The sequence below is a fragment of the Crocuta crocuta genome, unplaced genomic scaffold (genome assembly GCF_008692635.1).
Source record: "Crocuta crocuta isolate KB4526 unplaced genomic scaffold, BGI_CrCroc_1.0 scaffold130, whole genome shotgun sequence".
Lineage (NCBI taxonomy): Eukaryota > Metazoa > Chordata > Mammalia > Carnivora > Hyaenidae > Crocuta > Crocuta crocuta.
The window spans coordinates 14,664,046-14,683,857 of record NW_027527920.1 but is presented as its reverse complement, the minus strand read 5'-3'; the positions used below and the strand labels follow the sequence as shown (position 1 = coordinate 14,683,857).

The 19,812-nt window shown below is 35.2% G+C and overlaps 1 protein-coding gene across 1 annotated transcript in view; it reads left to right on the top strand.

Moving 5' to 3' along the window:
• The window catches only part of MINDY2 (MINDY lysine 48 deubiquitinase 2), an 83,984-nt gene that overhangs the window by 29,848 nt on the left and 34,324 nt on the right, over nt 1–19,812 (top strand). Inside the window, exons 6-7 of the mRNA XM_077745367.1 lie at nt 7,989–8,147; nt 19,159–19,261. Of these exons, the coding sequence (XP_077601493.1) occupies nt 7,989–8,147; nt 19,159–19,261 (262 nt within the window). The remainder of the gene's footprint in view (nt 1–7,988; nt 8,148–19,158; nt 19,262–19,812) is intronic.

Sequence of the window (19,812 nt, the reverse complement as noted above, 5' to 3'; positions counted from 1 at the left end):
GGGGCGCCTGGGCAGCTCAGTCAGTTAAGTGGCTGACTTCAGCTCAGGTCATGATCTCATGGTTAGTGAGTTCAAGCCCCACATCAGGGTCTGTGCTGACAGCTCAGAGCCTGGAGCCTGCTTCCAATTCTGTGTGTGTCTCTCTCTGTCCCTCCCCTGCTCATGCTCTGTCTCTCTGTCTCTCAAAAAGAAAATAAAACGTTAAAAATTTTTTGAAAAAAGAAAAATTCACTTTCAAGTGAATTTATCTTTGATTCATCTTTCCTCATTTTATTTGTATTTTATACTTAAGTTATATTCGGGAGGAAGTTGAGTAAATGATGTCAGTGGTGTGTCATTAGGACAAAATCTGCTATACTGTAGTCTTCAGTGTGTCCACAGTTCTCGCATGTTCTTTAGAGATTTTGTTCTGTAAAATAGGAGAAGCTCAAAACTATTGGAGCTGGAAGGAAGCAAGCAGAACTTCATTTTCTTCAGTATTCCTCCTCTGTTTGACAATAGAAGGCAAGAAAGAATCAGGTTCTTCTAGAGGAAGGAATGATCAGCCAAGGAAGAAATAGACATCATTGGAACCTTTATATTTACTTTCAAAGCAACCTTTCTAACATGCTTTCACTGGTATCAAATTGGCAAAAAGGAAGCAAAATTCATTCAGTATTGCAAAACTTGAATTTAAATGATGGGATCATCTAGTCCTACTAGAATTGAAGAGCCTACATATTGCATTACTTCATTCTATAAAGTAGGAAATCTATAGCTAAAGCCCAATTGGTATGCTAAGTCACTTAAATTCTATTGGAGTTTGTAGTTTAAAGGAATTGTTTCCAAACTTTTTTTGTGGTAGAAAACTCTTCAAATGAAGTCTCATGCTAACCTCCAATATATAAAAGTGGTAAATGATATTTTATAAGTATAAAGTGATGATTCAATTTATATTATTTAGCAATTGTATAGAATTTCTTATTGAAGTCAGTGAAGCTCTTTTGAATATTACAGAAACTTGAAATTAGGAATTATAGTTGTAGTTTCATATCATCCTCAGAATTCATTTTACTACTGTTGCAGTCTTGAGAAAATCTTGGTTAATGTGTATTTGCCAGTGATCTCAGCATTTTGTTTTCAAGTCCATCTTGTAGTCTCAGGAAACATTTCCATTAAGGTGATCAAGACTCTTGGAAAATGATTGGAATTAAAGTTTTGTTTCAAAGTTGAAACAATATCTAACAACCCACTTACGTTTCTTATGAGAACTACATGTCAGGTGAAAAATAACCCTGCATTTAAGATAAGCTCTTAAACTATTTATAAGGTATTATGATTACATTACCATTAGTTTAAAAAAAAATTTTTTTAAATGTTTGTTTATTTTTGAGAGAGAGGCAGAGCATGAATGCAGGAGGAGCAGAGAGAGAAAGGGAGACACAGAATCCGAAGCAGGCTCCAGGCTTTGAGCTGCCAGCACAGAGCCCAAAGCAGGGCTTAAACTCATGAACTGGGAGATCATGACCTGAGTTGAAGTTGGACAGTCAACTGACTGAGCCACCCAGGCGGCCCATATTACCATTAGTTTTGAGAATAGCATGTACAAAGCTGATAAGGCTGAGTCTGAGCTCATGTTTAATGTTCCACAGTTGTGATTGAATAACTTTCTTTTTGAATAATTTTATGTGAGCAAAAATGTTTAAGCCTAAATTTGAGAGACACCAGTGTAAGGCTGAAATCTTCCTAATTAAAACTTGTTTATCACCAGTAATAACATAAAAAGCATATCTTTTCCAGTTTTGCTTAATGATAGATACCCTGACAACACAAGAAAGCACTGTGTGTATGTGTGTGTGTGTGTGTATGAGAGGTTTTTAAATGACTGCAAATATATTTTTAAAATATATGTTAAATTTAAAATATTTCACCGTGTCAGAAGTACCTTTGTGAAAAATTCTAAAGAAAATAAAAAAAAAATCAGAACAATAGTTTAACCACTGGCTTAAAGGAACCAATAGTAATCCTTCCTTGTGATGTAAGTGATCATCCCAAGGATTTATATTATTATGATAATTCAGATTTAGGAACAAAATGGCAAAATACTTATCCTTTTTAGTTCTTTATTTATGAATATTCATTTTTTATTAGTGTTATTAATCTTTATGGAGATTATCAAATGTTTTCTATTTTGTTATTTTATTTTATTTTATTTTATTTTTTAATATTTTCATTTATTTCGAGGAGAGAGAAAGAGAGAGCGTGAGCAGGGGAGGGTCAGAGAGAGAGGGAGACACAGACTCTGAAACAGGCTCCAGGCTCTGAGCTGGCAGTCAGCGCAGAGCCTGACGCGGGGCTCGAACCCACGAACCGCGAGATCGTGACCTAAGCGAAAGTCGGACGCTCAACCGACTAAGCCACCCAGGTGCCCCTATTTTGTTATTTTAATACTACATAATTTATAAACAAATATAGAAGGTATATAAAAGTGTAAGCATGAGTCCAGGAGCTAAAGGAAATTGGGTGACTGGCAACAAAGAATTTAACAAATATAGAAGTAGTAGTAGAACTATAATCCTATAATTGCTCACTGTTATTACTATTCTTTTAGATTCATCATTGCTATCACTTTAGGAAAGTTTTACAACACTGAAGGGAAAAAATGTGAGCCGATTATTTTGAAGGGTTCAACTTTGGGGAAAATTGAAAAAAATATATTGTTTTGGGAGAACACAGTTGTTAGCAAAAGGTGAAAAAGCCAAAGTATATAACAGTGTTACTCTGTTAAAAATTCTTCACTGATAAATTTGAAATTTGAAACATCTGAGTAATTTCTGTTTTCAGTTTGTACAGTCTCTTTGAATGGAATTTTATGTTATTTGGTAAAAGAGAATTGTGTTCTTTGACCTAATTTATCTTTTTCAGATTTCAAAGAGAATCCTTAGTTTTAACAGAAAAGGATTTTTTAAATGTTTATTTGAGAGAGAAAAAGTGTGAGTGGGCAGAGGGAGAGGAGGACAGAGGACCTGAGGTGGGCTCTTTGCTAACAGAGGCTCACATGGGGCCTGAACCCACGAACTGTGACACTATGACCAGAGCTGAAGTCAGATATTTAACCAACTGAGCCACCCGGGCACCCCATAAAATAATTTATTTTATGTTCACCTTTTCTACTATAAGGCCTCTGGTAGGCTATAGTCTTCTATTTTATATCTTGAATATATAGCACAATATCTGATTAACAGTAGGGAGTCAATAAAATTATAGTAAATTTTATATATCGGAGGAGTTTTTTGTTTCATCAAATATATCCTCTATAAGTACAATTATATTTAATATATTAAAAATGTTTAGAAAAATATGTTTTAAAATATTCAGTATAGATTATGTGACTGTATTTACAAGAAAAACAGATACGGACAGAGTAACTTTTTAAATTGGCCAGCAAGTCCTTGTAGTCTGTCTTTTTCTGACTTCATCCCCCACTATTTTTTTTATTATTAATTTTTTAAACATTTACAACCAAGGTAGTTAGCATATAGTGCAACAGTGATTTCAGGAGTAGATTCTTTAATGCCCCTTACCCATTTAGCCCATACCCCTTTCCACACCCCCTCCAGTAACCCTCTGTTTGTTCTCCATATTTAAGAGTCTCATGATTTTGTCCCTCTCCCTGTTTTTATATTATTTTTGCTTCCCTTCCCTATGTTCATCTGTTATGTATCTTGAAGTCCTCATATGAGTGAAGTCACGATATTTGTCTTCGACTAATTTCGCTTAGCATGATACCCTCTAGTTCCATCCATGTAGTTGCAAATGGCAAGATTTCATTCTTTTTGATTGCTGGGTAATACTCTATTGTATATATATACACCACATCTTCTTTATCCATTCATCCATCAATCGACATTTGGGCTCTTTCCATACTCTGGCTATTGTTAACAGTGCTGCTGTAAACATTGGGGTGCATGTGTCCCTTTGAAACAGCACACCCGTATCCCTTGGATAAATACCTGGTAGTGCAATTGCTGGGTTGTAGGGTAGTTTCATTTTTAATTTTTTGAGGAATCTCCATACTGTTTTCCAGAATGGCTGTACCAGTTTGCATTCCCACTAGCAAGGCAAAAGAGATCCTCTTTCTCCGCATCCTCGCCAACATCTGTTATTGCCCGGCTTGTTGATTTTAGCCATTCTGAAGGTGTGAAATGGTATCTCATTGTAGTTTTTATTTGTATTTCCCTGATGTTGAATGATGTTGAGCATCATTTTATGTGTCAGTTGTCCATCTGGATGTCTTCTTTGGAGAAGTGTCTGTTCATGTCTTTAACCCATTTCTTCACTGGATTATTTGTTTTTGGGTGTTGAGTTTTATAAGTTCTTTACAGATTTTGGATATTAACCTTTTATCTGATATGTTATTTGCAAATATCTTCTCCCATTCCATTGGTTTCCTTTTAGTTTTGCTGCTTGTTTCCTTTGCTGTGCTGAAGGTTTTATTTTGATGAGGTCCCAATAGTTCATTTTTGCTTTTGTTTCCGTTGCCTCCAGAGATGTGTTGAGTAAGAAGTTGCTGCAGCCAAGGTCACAGAGGTTTTTGCCTCCTTTCTTCTCAAGGATTTTGATGGCTTCCTGTCTTACATTTAGGTCTTTGATCCATGTTGAGTTTATTTTTGTGTATGTTGTAAGAAAGCGACCCAGGTTCATTTTTCTGCATGTTGCTGTCCAGTTTTCCCAGCACCAGGTGCTGAAGAGACTGTCTTTATTCCATTGAATCTTCTTTCCGGCTTTGTCAAAGATGAGTTGGCTTACGTTTGTGGGTCCATTTCTGGGTTCTCTATTCTGTTCCCTTGATCTGAGTGTCTGTTCTTGTGCCAGTACCGTACTGTCTTGATTACAGCTTTGTAATACGGCTTGAAGTCTGGGATGGTGATGACTCCTGCTTTGGTTTTCTTTTTCAAGATTGGTTTGGCTATTTGGTTTCATACCAAATTTTAGGATTGTTCTAGCTCTGTGAGGAATGCTCATGTTATTTTGATAGAGATTGCTTTGAATATGTAATTGCTTTGGTTAGTATTGACATTTTACCAATATTCTTCCTATCCAGGAGAATGGAATATTTTTCCTTTTTTTGTGTGTGTCTTCTCCAGTTTCCTTCATCAGCTTTCTATAGTTTTCAGTGTATAGATTTTTCACCTCTTTGGTTATGTTTATTCCTAGGTATTTTATGGGTTTTGGTGCAATTGTAAATGGGATTGATTCCTTGATTTCTCTTTCTGTTGCTTCATTGTTGGTGTATAGGAATTCAACTCATTTCTGTGTATTGATTTTATAATCTGCCACTTTGCTGAATTCCTGGATCAGTTGTAGCAGTTTTTTGGTGGAATCTTTTGGGTTTTCCATATAGAGTATCATGTCATCTGTGAAGAGTGAAAATTTGACCTCCTCCTGGCCAATTTGGATGCCTTTTATTTCTTTGTGTTGTCTGACTGCTGAGGCTAACACTTCCAATATTATGTTGAATAACAGTGGCAAGAGTGGACATCCTATCTTGTTCCTGACCTTAGGGGGAAAGCTCTCAGTTTTTCCCCATTGAGGATGATATTAGCGTTGGGTCTTTCATATATGGCTTTTATGATCTCGAGGAATGATCCTTCTATCCCTACTTTCCTGAGGGTTTTTATCAAGAAAGGATGCTGTATTTTGTCAGATGCTTTCTCTGCATCTATTGAGAGAATCGTGTGGTTCTTTTCCTTTCTTTTATTGATGTGATGAATCACATTGATTGTTTTGTGGATATTGAACCAGCCCTGCATTCCAGGTATAAATCCCACTTGGTCATGGTGAATAATTTTTTGATGTATTGTTGGATCCAGTTGTCTAATAACTTGTTGAGGATGTTTGCATCCATGTTCATCAGGGAGATTAGTCTATAATTCTCTTTCTTCGTGGGGTCTTTGTCTGGTTTTGGAATCAAGGTAATGCTGGCTTCGTAGAAAGAGTTTGGAAGTTTTCCTTCCATTTCTATTTTTTGGAACAGCTTCAAGAGAATAGGTGTTAACTCTTCCTTAGATGTTTGGTATGATTCTCCTGGAAAGCCAGCTGGCCGTGAACTCTTGTTTTTGGGAGATTTTTGATTACTAATTTGATTTCTTTACTGGTTATGGGTCATCTCCCACTACTTTCTACTTGATTAATTTTGTTGTAGCCATTCAGGACTCCTTGCTATTCCATGGACACCTGTGTTGAACTCATTTCTGCATCAGTTTTTACACTAGTTTTTATTTTGTCTGGAATGCTTTTTTCCCCTCAGAGCTTCCCAAGACTCAATATTTTGCTTTGGTTGATATTTAAGTGTCATTCTTATAAATTCTTTTAATGCATATGTATTTTTTAGAGAGGGACAGAGCATGAGCAGGGGAGGAGCAGAGACTGAGAGGGAGACACAGAATCCAAAGCAGGTTTCAGGCTATGAGCTGTCAGCACAGAGCCCCACATGGGGCTTCAGTCCACAAATATTAAGATCATGACTTAACCCAAAGTCGGATGCTCAACTGACTGAGCCATCCAGGCACCCCTATTTAAGTGTGACTTTTAAAGAGCTCCCTTGCCTTTTTAAAGAGTTTAAGTTTATAGCAAAGTTGAGTGAACAGAACAGAGTTGTCATATATCTCCTTTCCTTCTTCCCCTCTCTACTCCACACATACACAACCTTCTCCCACTATCAACGTCCATTCATTGATGCATGCTATAATTGATGAACCTATACTGACTCAAAATATCACCGTTAGTCCATAGTTCACATTAGGGTTCATTCTGGTTAAACATTATGTGTGTTTTGACAAATGTATAATATGACATATGTCCACCATTATAGTATCATATAGAGTAGTTTTATTGTCCTATAAATCTTCTGTGCTCTGCCTTTACATTCCTCCCTCTTCTTAATCCCCTGGCAACCACTGATCTTTCCTACTGTCTCCATTTTTTGCCTTTCCCACTGTATCATTTGGACTCATGTATGTAGCCATTTTAGCTTGACTTCTTTCACTTAGTAATAATGTACATTTAAATTTCCTTTATGTCTTTTCATGGCTTGATAGCTCGTTTCTTTTTTTTAATTGTGATTAAAATACAATATAAAATTTAATCTCTAAACATTTTTAAGTGTGTAATTCAGCAGTGTTAACTATATTCACATTGATAAAGCAGATCTCTAGAGCATTTTCATCCTGTAAAGCTATGAAACTAAACCCATTGAACAACCTCCAGCTCTCCCTTTGTCCATAACCTGACAACCACCATTCTTTCTGTTTCCAGGATTTTGACTACTCTAAATATTTCATATAAGTGGAATCACATAGTATTTGTCTGCTTGTGATGGCTTTTTTCACTCAGCATAATGTCCTCAAGTTTCATTCATGTTGTAGCATGTTCTAGGATTTCCTTTTTTTTCTAAAGCTGAATAATATTCCGTTGTATATATATACCACAATGTCTCTGTCCATTTATTTGTCATGGACATTTGGGCTATTTCTACCTCTTGACTGTTGTAAATAATGCTATAATGAACCTGGTGTACAAGTATCTCTTCAAGATGTTATTTTCAATTCTTTTGGATGTATACCCATAAGTGGGAGACCTTGGACTAGAAACCTTGTCTTTGGTCTTCCTGGTCTTAAATAGGCCCCTCATCCCTATCATTTCTCTGCTTAATTTGTATCAATACTTGATATTATATTGTATATTTATGTTTGTCTCTCAAAGTAGAATATTAGTTATATGAAATCAGGAACTTTGTTTTATTTGCTGTTACCTCTTTAGAGCTTAGTTTAATGCCTGGTACACCATCGGTAGTTAATAATAACAATTGGTTGAAGGGATGCATAAATTAGATAAAATGGGAAATTAGAAGTAAATGTGCCTGTATTTAAATATCTTTGCTATTGTTGTTGTCATTGTTGTCATGGTTTGATATTTCTCATCTTTACTTTTCTCCTTTCTGTTTTCAGAATATGAGTGATGCTATGGCAATCTTGCACAAACTACAGACAGGCTTGGATGTAAATGTAAAATTCACTGGTGTTCGAGTGTTCGAATATACACCAGAATGCATAGTATTTGATCTTCTTGATATTCCTTTGTACCATGGGTGGTTAGTGGACCCACAGGTAAGTAGAAAAATTTTAAATATATAAACACAAACGTAGTAAAATTTTATTAGTTTGAAAAATCTAGATTCATATGTTGTAATTATTTTAGTGCTTTTACCTGAAATTAGCCAAATTGTGAGGTTAAGGGCATTGTCCTCCAGACTGCTAAATCTGTCCAGGACTTCTGACTATAACGTTTAGGAGTTAAGAGTCAACTACAAAGTTGAGTCTATATTCTCACCAACAGTTCTTATTAACTATCTTTTGGATTATAGTCATACTAATAGGGGTAAAGTTATATCTCATTTTGGATTTGTTTGTATTTCTTTTGGCTAATGATTTTGAGTATCTTTTTTAAAAATTGTTTTTAATGTTTATTTTTGAGAGAGAGAGAGACATAGTGTGAGTGGAGGAGAGGCAGAGAGAAAGGAGACACAGAATCTGAAGCAGGCTCTAGGCTCTGAGCTGTCAGCACAGAGCCCAATGTGGGGACCAACTCATGAACTGTGAGATCATGACCTGAGCGGAAGTCAGACACTTAACTGACTGAGCCACCCAGGTGCCCCTTGAGTATCTTTTCATGTGCTTATTGGCCATTTGTCTATCTTCTTAGGAGAAATAGCTACAGATCCCTTGCCCTTACTTATTTATTTGTTTAGTTTAGTTTATTAATTTAGAGAGAGAGCAAAAGGGAGAGAGAATCTTAAGCAAGCTCTGCACTCTCAACTTAGAGACAGATGCAGGGCTCAGACTTACAAAACATCAACTAAACCTGAGCTGAAATCAAGAGTCAGACCCTTATCCAACTGAGCCACCCAGGTGTCCTCCCTTGCCCATTTTTAATTGGGCTATATGTCTTTTTGTTATTGAGTTGCAAGAGTTCTTTATATACTGTAGGTATAAGTCTCTTATTAGATACATGGTTTGCATACTTTCTCACATTGTGTAGATTGTAGGGGAGGAGCAGAGAGAAAGAATACCAAGCAGGCTCCATACTGTTAATGCAGAGCCCAAAATGGGGCTCAAACCTACCAACCGTGAGATCATGACCTGAGCTGAAATCAAGAGTCTGACACTTAACAGACTGAGCCACCCAGGTGCTGTTGTGTTTTTACTTTCTTGATGGTATTCTTGAAGCACAAAAGTTTTTAATTTTGATAATGTCCAATTTATCTGTTTTTTAAAAATTTTTTTAATGTTTTTATTTCTGAGAGAGACAGCAAAAGCAGGGGAGGGTCAGAGAGAGAGGGAGACATGAATCTGAAGCAGGCTCCAGGCTCTGAGCTGTCAGCACAGAGCCTGATACGGGGCTCGAACACATGAACCGTGAGATCATAACCTGAGCTGAAGTCGGACACTTAACCGACTGAGCCACCCAGGCGCCCCTATCTGTTTTTTTTTCTTTTGTCGCTTATGGCATTCTAAGAAGGTTTTGCTTAACCCAAAGTCACAAAGATTTATTCCTGTATCTTCTCCTAAGAGCTTTATAGTTTTAGTGCTTATATTTAGGAGTATGATCAATTTTGAGTAATTTTTATATATAGCTTTAGGAAGGATCCAACGTTATTCTTTTGCATGTGGATATCTAGTTGTCCTAGTACTATTTGTTGTACTCTTTGTAAAAGATTATTATTTCTCCCATTGAATTGTCTTGGTACTCAGAGGGATCTGTGTACAATAACCCTCCCCATGATTTCTGTGTCCCCCTTTTTTCCTTAAAAGTCTCTAGTGTAACTTAAATAAGATACAAAATACTTAATAGAGTTTTTATGATATGGTGCATGACCTAGACTCTGCCTATCTGTCCAACCTTCACCTCATATGATAATCCCATCTTTAAAATTTTCATTCATTCATTCATTCATTCATTCATTCATTCATACTACTCTCCAGTAACACTAACTGCCTTTCTGTTCTACAGATATATCAAACTCATTTCTTTTTTTTTCAATTTTTAAATGTTTTTATTTATTTTTGAGAGAGAGAGAGAGACAGAGCATGAGTTGGGGAGGAACAGACAGGAGACACAGAATCTGAAGCAGGCTCCAGGCTCTGAGCTGTCAGCACAGAGCCTGACGTGGAGCTCTAACTCATGGACCGTGAGATCATGACCTGAGCCGAAATTAGACACTTAACTGACTGAGCCACTCAGGTGCCCCTCAAGCTCATTTCTATTTCAGGTTTTTGTACTAGCTGATTGCCTACCATGGAACATTGTTTTACCAGCCTAACACATTGTTCTCCCAGATCTTTATGTTTCTGGTACTTCATTATTCAGATCTTAGGTGAAATATCACCTTGTTAAAGAGGCCTTTCCTGGGGGTATCTGGATGATTCTTTGATTTTGGCTCAGGTCCTCTCACAGTTCCTGAGGTCAGGTCCCACATCGGGCTCCACAGTGATAGCATGGAGTCTGCTTGGGATTCTCTCTCTCCCTCTCTCTGCCCCTGTCCTGCTCATGTTCTCTCTGTGTCTTTTAAAATGAATAAATAAAACTTAAAAAAATTGTTTTAATAAAAAATAAATAATAAAAGAGGCCCTTTCTGACAACTTGTTGAAATTAGTCACCCTCCTTTTCCCTAGTCATTTCCTCTCCATGAGCCTCTTTGATTTGATTTTCTTTACCACTTAATATTATCTGGAATTTTATATATTTCTTTTTCTTTTTTCTTTTTTTAAGTAGGCTTCACACCCAGTGTGGAACCCAATGCTGGACTTGAACTTAAAACTATGAGATCAAAACATGAACCCAGATCAAGAGTTGGACACTTAACCAACTGAGCCACTCAGGAGCCCCCATTTATTTCTTTACTTGATTGGCTCTCATCTCCTACTAGAATGATCCCTGCTATAGAAGGGCTGGGATCTTATATCCCATTGGTTAGAACAGTGCTTGGCACATAGTAGGTTCTTAGTAAATATTGATTGATAGTATGAAGCATGCGTACATGTCTGCACGCACTAACCACAAAGATGGAGAGATCATAGTTGCAAGTTTCTTCATCTTTGTTGACTGGTAAAAGCAACTGGTAGTCTGGGCAAGGAAAGCATGGCTTATTATAAACAGGGTGCCTGTATCTTTATTGGCATCCTATAATTGAGAAAAATCACTGGAAAGTCCAACCTTGTGCAACATTTTACATATTCAAGGTGAGCCATGTTGGATCCTGGCAGATGACAGTGCCCGGTTGCCTAGGTTCTTGAGGAGAATGAGCTGACAGCCTGAGAAACTTAAGCCTGAGTTCTTAAAAATTGTACTCAGATCATCGCTCTGACTATATGTGTAGCTATATATTGCCTGGTAGTCAGTTGAATTGATATGCTTAAAGAAAAACTACTCAAATGTAGTATATGAACTAAAATTGTTCATCAGACTTTTCTGGTGTACACAGTGGTTTTCAAACTGAGGACTGAGCTTTTTATGTTTTACTTACTTGTGATGAATGATTCTTCTGCTAAGGAAAAAAAAAAAGAACAAGGCAACAGTTTGAAACCTCTAGGTCTGTATGAAATCTCCATCAGAATTGGTTAGTTCTTTGTATTCTGATTATGTATTATGTAAGTAATGATCTTGCAAATAAATATCAGCAGTTCTCTGGAACCAGAGAATCAGACACCAGAATCAGCTACTGAGAGGGTATGTCTCCATTATTTATTGATAACTAATTCTTGAAGAGCAACTTTGGAAGCCAGATGATAGAAGAAATGATATATTGAGTGTGCTGAAAGAAGACAAATGCTAATCTATAATCCTGTTCCCAGAAAAATTATCATTCAAGAATGGAGAAAAATCATTTTGTAGTTTAATTAAATTAATATAGCTTCTTGGGGGCACCTGGCTGCCTCAGTCAGTAAAGCATGTAACTTTTGATCTCAGGGTTGTAAGTTCAAGCCCCACACTGGGTGTTGAGATTACTTAAAAATTTTTTTTAAATCATAAAAAAAAAGATAGCTTCCTGGCTATAGACCATCATTAGCAGACAGTCTAAACACGGACTTTAGAAAAGAGGGAAAGTGATTTCAGATAGAAAAGTGAATGAAGAGAAAATAACATGATAAACATGTGGATAAATATAAATGATTGTTGACTATATCGAATATAACATTATATTTTGGGATTTAAAAAAAGTACGTTAACATATGCAAACATAATAGCATAAGTTGGGAAGAAGATAAAGTATTCTAAGGGCCTAGAATTAATTGTTCAAGAAAAGAATATTAACTTTTGGCTTTGTAGAGTTAGATGTTACAGTTTCTATAATTTCTTTGTCCAATGTGGTAGCCAAGTGTGGCTATTTAAATTCAATAAAAAATTTATTTTCTGAGTTGCACTAGATACATTTCAGTTGCCCGGTAGTAACATATGGCTAGTAGATATCTTATTGAGCAACACAGATTTGGAATGTGCTATTATTACACATTCCATTATTACAGAATGTGCTAATGCTCTTTTAGAGTAACTATGAAAAGAATAGAAAACATCGTGGGTAACTTCTAGTTTAGTAGAAGAGAAAATAATCTAAAAAGAAGGAGGAAAGAAGAGGTAAAGGATTGTTGAACTAATAGAACAGAGAGAATAGATTTAATAAAATATATGAATAATTATAATAAGTGTAAATAAGACTAAATCCTCTAGTTAAAAGTGATTCTGAATCTGGATTAACAAATAAATATATTTGTTGTTTACAAGACACAAAAAAACAAAGGTTGCAAGTAAAAAGAAGGGGGGAAAAGTTAGATTTATATGTATCTGGAGATACCTAGAAAGTGAGTACCTAATTGATTGTTCATTCCTTGCACCCATGGGAACTGTCACAAAGGATAAAGTCAGTTTTTGACAATAAAAATAAATTGTATGCACCTAATCATATAATCTCAAAGTACATAAAACAAAATTTAACAGAATTTTAACTGACTGAGCAACCCAGGTGCCTCCGAATTTAACAGAATATTAAAAAGCAATAGATCACCATACTGGAAGATGTTACTCTGTATTTCTCTGTAATTGATAGAAGTAGAAAAGAAAACTTGATTAATGTATATTCTTTAAAAATAATTAATAATTCTTTTATTTCTGAATAATTTCAGATTTACAGGAAGTTTGCAAAGATGATTTCTTTTCACCCATTTTTCCTAATCTTATGTGACCTTGGTACATGTGTCAAAACTTAATATTGTACATTACTATTAACTGTATTACAGTCTTCATTCACATTTCACCAATTTATTAAAAAATTTTTTTAAATTTAAATTCCAGTTTGTGTACAGTGTAATATTAATTTAGTTGTACAGTATAATGATTCAACATTTCTATATATCACCCAATACTCCCAATGCCTGCATTTCTTAATCCCCATTATCTAGTTAACCCATCCCCCTACCCACCTCCCCTCTGGTTACCATCAGTGTGTTTTCTGTAATTAAGAGTCTGTTTCTTGGTTTGCTTCTCACTTATTTTTTGTCCTCCCCCCCGCCATGCTCATTTGTTTTGTTTCTTAAATTACACATATGGGTGAAATCATATGGTATTTGTCTTTTTCTGACTGGCTTATTTCACTTAACATTGTGCTCTGTAGCTCTGTCCATGTCATTGCAAATGGCAAGATTTCTCTTTTTATGGCTGAGTAATATTCCATTGTCTATATTTACCACATCTTCTTTATTCATCAATTGGTGGACACTTGGGCTGTTTCCATATTTTGGCAATTGTGTAGATAATGCTGCTGTAAACATCAGGGTGCATGTGTCCCTTTGAATAAGCATTTTTCTATTCTTTGGATAAATGCTTAGTAGTGCAATTGGTGGATTGTAAGGTGGTTCTATTTTTGAGGAACCTCCATACTGTTTTCCAGAGTGGCTGCACCAGTTTGCATTTCCACCGACAATACAAGAGGGTTCCCATTTCTCCATATCCTTGCCAACACCTGTTGTTTCTTGTGTTGTTGAGTTTAGCTATTCTGGCAAATGTGAGATGACATCTCATTGTAATTTTGATTTGCATTTCCCTGATCATAAGTGATGGTAAGCATGTTTTCATGAGTCTGTTGGCCATATGTATGTCTTTGGAAAAATGTCTATTCATGTCTTCTGCCCATTTTTTAATTGGATTATTTAAATTTTGGGGGTGTTGAGTTTTGTAACTTCTTCATATATTTTGGATACTAACCCTTTATCGGATATGTCGTTTGTGAATATTTTCTCCCATTCTGTAGGTTGCCTTTTAGTTTTGTTGATGGTTTCCTTCACTGTAGAAGGAAGAGTTTGATTTTGCTTACCTTTCCTTGCCTCAGGAGACCTATCTAGAAAGAAGTGGCTACAGCTGATGTTAAAGAAGTTACTGCCTGTGTTCTCCTCTAGGATTTTTATGGCTTTGGACCTCGCACACTTCACCCATTTTTCTACTAATTTTTTGTTGTTGTTGTTGTACCACAATGTAATCTAAGATACTACACTGCACTTAATCATCACATCTTCCTAGTCTCCTCTTCTCCATGACATTTTCTCTTGTTTTTTCTTGAACCTGACTATGTTATTATTTTTATATATTCATGAAATTTATAAAAACTGACCTACTACAGGGCTACAAAGCAAGTTTCAGCAAATTTTTAAGGATTTAAATTGTATAGAGTATGGAATATCCAGTGCAATTAAGCTAGAAATCAGAAAAACAATAGAAATTGTTTGGGTTCAAAAAATCATAATGAAACTTAGAGTATGTTTTAAACTGTACAATAGCTAAATCCATATTTTTAAAGCCCTAAATTAATATATTAATGAACAAGAAAAGATTGAAAGTTAAGCTATATATCCACTTTAAGAGCAGAAAGTGTTAAAGTAGAAGGTAAATATATAGTAAAGAAGATTAACAAAGCTAAAATTCTTCAAATAAACATTCTTCAAAAAGAATTTTAAAATTAAAACGAAAAAAAGAGGCGCCTGGGTGGTTCAGTTGGTTGGGCGTCTGACTTTGTCTCAGGTCATGATCTCATGGTTTGTGGGTTCGAGCCCCATATTGGGCTCTGTGCTGACAGCTAGCTCAGAGCCTGGAGCCTGCTTCAGATTCTATATCTCCGTCTCTCTCTGACCCTCCCATCCTCACTCTCTCTCTCTCTCTCAGAAATAAATAAAACATTAAAAAATTTTTTTAAAAAGAAAAGAATTTCAAGATCACAAACAAGGGGGTGCCTGCCTGGCTCATTTTGATAGAGCATATGACTCTTGATCTTGGGGTTGTGAGTTCAAGCCCCATGTTGGGTGTGGAAATTACTTAAAAATAAAATTTTTAAAAAAATAAAGAAATAAAATAACAAACAGAAAATGAAGATTTAAAAATATGTCATTTAAATAGCATAAGTTCCTAAGAATAAATCTGACAAAAAGATGTGCAAGACTTCTGTATGGGCAATTTTAACAATGAGAGAAATTAGAGACCTATGTAAATATAGGTCTCTAAGATTTTAGATTTTAAGGCAGTTTATACAGATGTCCTTTTTCTGTAAAGTAAATTATAGTTTCACTGTAACTCCAAACAAAATCCCAACAGTTTTATGGGGAGTAGTGGTAGAATGCGACAAGTGGCTTCTATAATTTATATGGAAATGCAAAGGGCCAGGAATAGAAAATGTGATATTCTTAAAGCAGAACAAGCAGAGAGGACTTGGTCTTCCAGATAGGAAATATTTTAAATATTGTCATTAAGACTTGCGCCAATGACAGAGAATAGAGAAGCCAAAAAGACTATGCCTTTATAGATAAATAAGACACTGTAGAGCAACAGGGGAAAGACAGTCCTTACAATAAAAGATGCTAAGGCAATTAGATACTCATTAAATATCTCATTAGCTAGTTAGATAGCCAATTCAGATTTCTAATTAGATAGCCAATTAGAAAAGAATGAAATTGTTTCTCTCAGCTGACAGCATAACATTCTGTTCCACGTGCATTGATGTTTAACTGTCAAAGCTAAAACTCAAAAGTTTGAGAGTATGTTTCTGACCTTACTAATAGAAAAGGATTTCTAAAACAAATCCATTAACCATGAAGAACTTTGGTAAACATGACTACATTGAAATTGAGAACTTGCGCGGCGCCTGGGTGGCTTAGTCGGTTAAGCGTCCACCTTTCGCTTAGGTCATGATCTCGCGGTTTGTGGGTTCGAGCCCCGTGTCGGGCTCTGTGCTGACTGCCAGCTCAGAGCCTGGAGCCTGTTTCAGTCTGTAACTCCCTCTCTCTCTGACCCTCCCCTGCTCACGCTGTCTCTCTCTCTCTCCTAGAAATAAATAAAACATTAAAAAAAATGAAATTGAGAGCTTGTGATTATTTAAAGAAATCCCAAAGAAAATATAAAAGCAAGCCATCGAGTAAAAGATGATTATAACTTATATAATGAATAAAGGGCTAACATGCAGAATGTATAAAGAGCTCTTCTAAGTATATATATCTTAAGATATTTATAAGCTATATATATATACTTTAAGAGCAGAAAGTGTTAAAATAGAAAGTAAACATATAATAAAAATTAACAAAGCTAAAATTCTTCAAATAAACATTCTTTAAAAAGAATTTTAAGATGACAAACAGAAGGGGGTGCTCTACTGGCTCATTCAGTAGAGCACATGACTCTTGATCCAGTTATAAAAAAAACAAGAGCAAATGACTTGAGCAGGTACTTGACAAAAATGGATATCCAAAAAACGAGCGAACATATGAACTAGTCATCAGGGAAATGCAAAATAAAACCAAAATGAGATACCACTCTACACCCATTAGAACTGTTAACTAAGTTGGAGAAGATGTACGATGTAGAGAATTCCCATTTACTGCTGAAGAGAATATAAATTGGTTTTCTACTTTGGAATGCATTTTGGAGTTCTCTAGTAAAGTTGAGGATAAGCATACCCTAAGACTTAGCAATTTCACAAGGCATATTCCCTAGAGAAACTCTTTATGTGTAGAACAGGATAAATGTATAAGACTATTCATAGCAGTATTATAGCCTTAGATAACCATCAAAAGATGAATGATAAAAAAATTATATTATGGTATATCCATATTGTGGAATACTGTGCAATGAAAATGAACAAAGAACAGCTGGCCACCACTATATATAACTACCTAACATATATTTGTTTATTTGGGTTGTCTTTAGAATGTAAACTTTATGAAAGCACAGACTATCTCTTTTGTTCACTGCTGAGCCTGCAGTTTCTCTAACAGCATGTAGTATATAGTAGTGCATAAAAGGCTCCCAAATGAATTGAATGAAATACTAATATAGAGGGGCACCTGGGTGGCTCAGTCAGTAAAGCATCCTACTTCGGCTCAGGTCATGATCTGTGGTTCATGAGTTTGAACCCCATGTGGGGCTCTGTGCTGACTGCTTTGGATTCTGTGTCTCTTCTCTGCCCCTGGCCCGCTCACATTCTCTCTCTCAAAAGTAAATAAACATTAAAAAAAAAAAGCTAGAGATTCTGCCTATGAAAACTTGAAATCTTTGTATTGTTAATTGCTCATCTGCAGCAGTACAATTGATATTTGTTTATTGGTCTTGTATTTATTATAGTTGTGTTTTAATGGATTGAAAATTCTTTCAGTTCTTTGGAAAGACTTAATGAAGTTGAGTCACTAAAGAAAACTCTAAATAGTAAAAGCGTTAAGGAAAATAATGAAAATCTAAAGGAATTGTGCCCTCAAATTGCTTCTTAAGGGTCTAAGTTTTCACTTTAAATCAAAACTGGAAGTCATAGTCTTTTGTGTATATAGAACCATAGCCAGAAGATTGGCTTCCAAAGAAAGGCCTTATTTGACTCTGCATCAAAAGATTGACAAGTGACTACTTCGTGTATTTTAACATAAAATGTTTAAGATATGTATATAACAATTTTTCACAATTTCCTGCTTTGACTTTTTTCAATTAACTGCTCTTCTCAACAGTCAGCCATCCCACAATGGTTCAGAGGCTTTTTCTACCCTAGAATTTTGCAGGAACAAAGAAATCATAGCCTAGAGCAGTTGTTCCTAAACTTTGCTATGCAGCAATGGAATGAAAGCTTAGACAACTGAGAAGAGAAGCAGCTTGAGCCTGGAATTCTTTTAGATCTTTTTAACAAGCTCCCCAGTTTGAGAACCATTGTCCTGAGCATTACTTGTACAGTTATATGTGAAGACTTGTGGTGTTCAAAGTGTAAGTATTTAAGAAAGATCATTTAGATGTAGAAAGAAAATATTAGCCCTCTTATTTTATGTCATTGTATTCATTTATATTTGTTTTATATTACATATATATCTCAATACACTAGTACATGTTAATAGTTTATAAGTAAATTTATTTTTCAGATGGGATGACAATCAAAGCAAGTTGTTTAGCCACCAGAACCTATTTTTCTTCAATAGTCAAAGCAAAGTATAATGGAAGGAGAGTAGAGATGCCCAGTTTTATTCTCCTATAGCTAAACTTTACATTTACTTTTCTACTGTACTTCCAAAGACAAAGATTAAATAAGACTCATAAGGCAAATACTGTCCCTGATTAATATATATTAACTTTCTTCGGGAAAATGACATAGTTATGTCTACCCGTATCTCCATTATACTTTGCTAAGAACTAAATAATGAATAAAATGGGAAAACTTTGTTAATCCCATAAATTAATATCTTTAGATTTGCCTGCTTTAAGTGCAAAATACTTTTTAGGGAAAAAACTGAAATTTTATTTTTCCTCCTGAAATAGTTTACTTTTTATTTTAATCACTTAAATGCATCTTTATAACCTTAAGAAATAAAGTTGCATCTAATAATCCCACTTCATTATATTTTGCATAATTGAAATACAGCTAAGTCATATTTTTCATAATATGTTATAGTGAACTGTGAACAAAATTAGAAACTGTTGGGTGTTGATTTTCTTATTAATAAGTAGTACTTTTATACTTAATATAATATTAGAATAAAACCCTAAAGAATGATACAGTTTTCTTTGTTATTGTTTTTAATCTTATCATGATTAGTGAGACAGTTATTTGTTTTCTAGATTGATGACCTTGTAAAAGCTGTTGGTAACTGCAGCTACAACCAGCTAGTGGAGAAGATCATCTCTTGTAAGCAGTCAGACAATAGTGAGCTGGTTAGTGAAGGTGGGTGAGTGCTATTACCTGACATATTCTTGGCAGAATAACTTGTCTTATAATTTAATATCTTTAAAATGTCATAAATAAGACTTCTAAAAAAATACAAGTGATGCTACTTGTAGGTATTCAGAGGAGTAATTATTCATAAAGATACCAGTGAACAGTTTTTCTAGAACACTTTTCACTTGACTTCTAGAGTCTAGTTTAGTTTAGTTTAGTTCTACTAAAAATCCTTGGAATCATTTGTTAGCTTTGATAAGGTCATTTACCCAGGAGTTCTTGATAATTACTCTTTTGAAAAAAAGGGTTAGGATTATTATTTTGGAGTACTGAGTGAACTTTATAATTCACCCTCCAATTGACTGAAATGAATATTATATACTTGTGTTCATTTTAGTACAATATAGTATATTAAAGCACCATTTTATTTATTTAAATGTTTTATTTCTGAGAGAGAGAGAGAGAGGAGTGTGTGTGTGTGTGTGTGTGTGTGTGTGTGTGTGTGTGTGAGAGAGAGAGAGAGAGAGGGCAGAGTCAGAGAGAGAGGGAGACACACA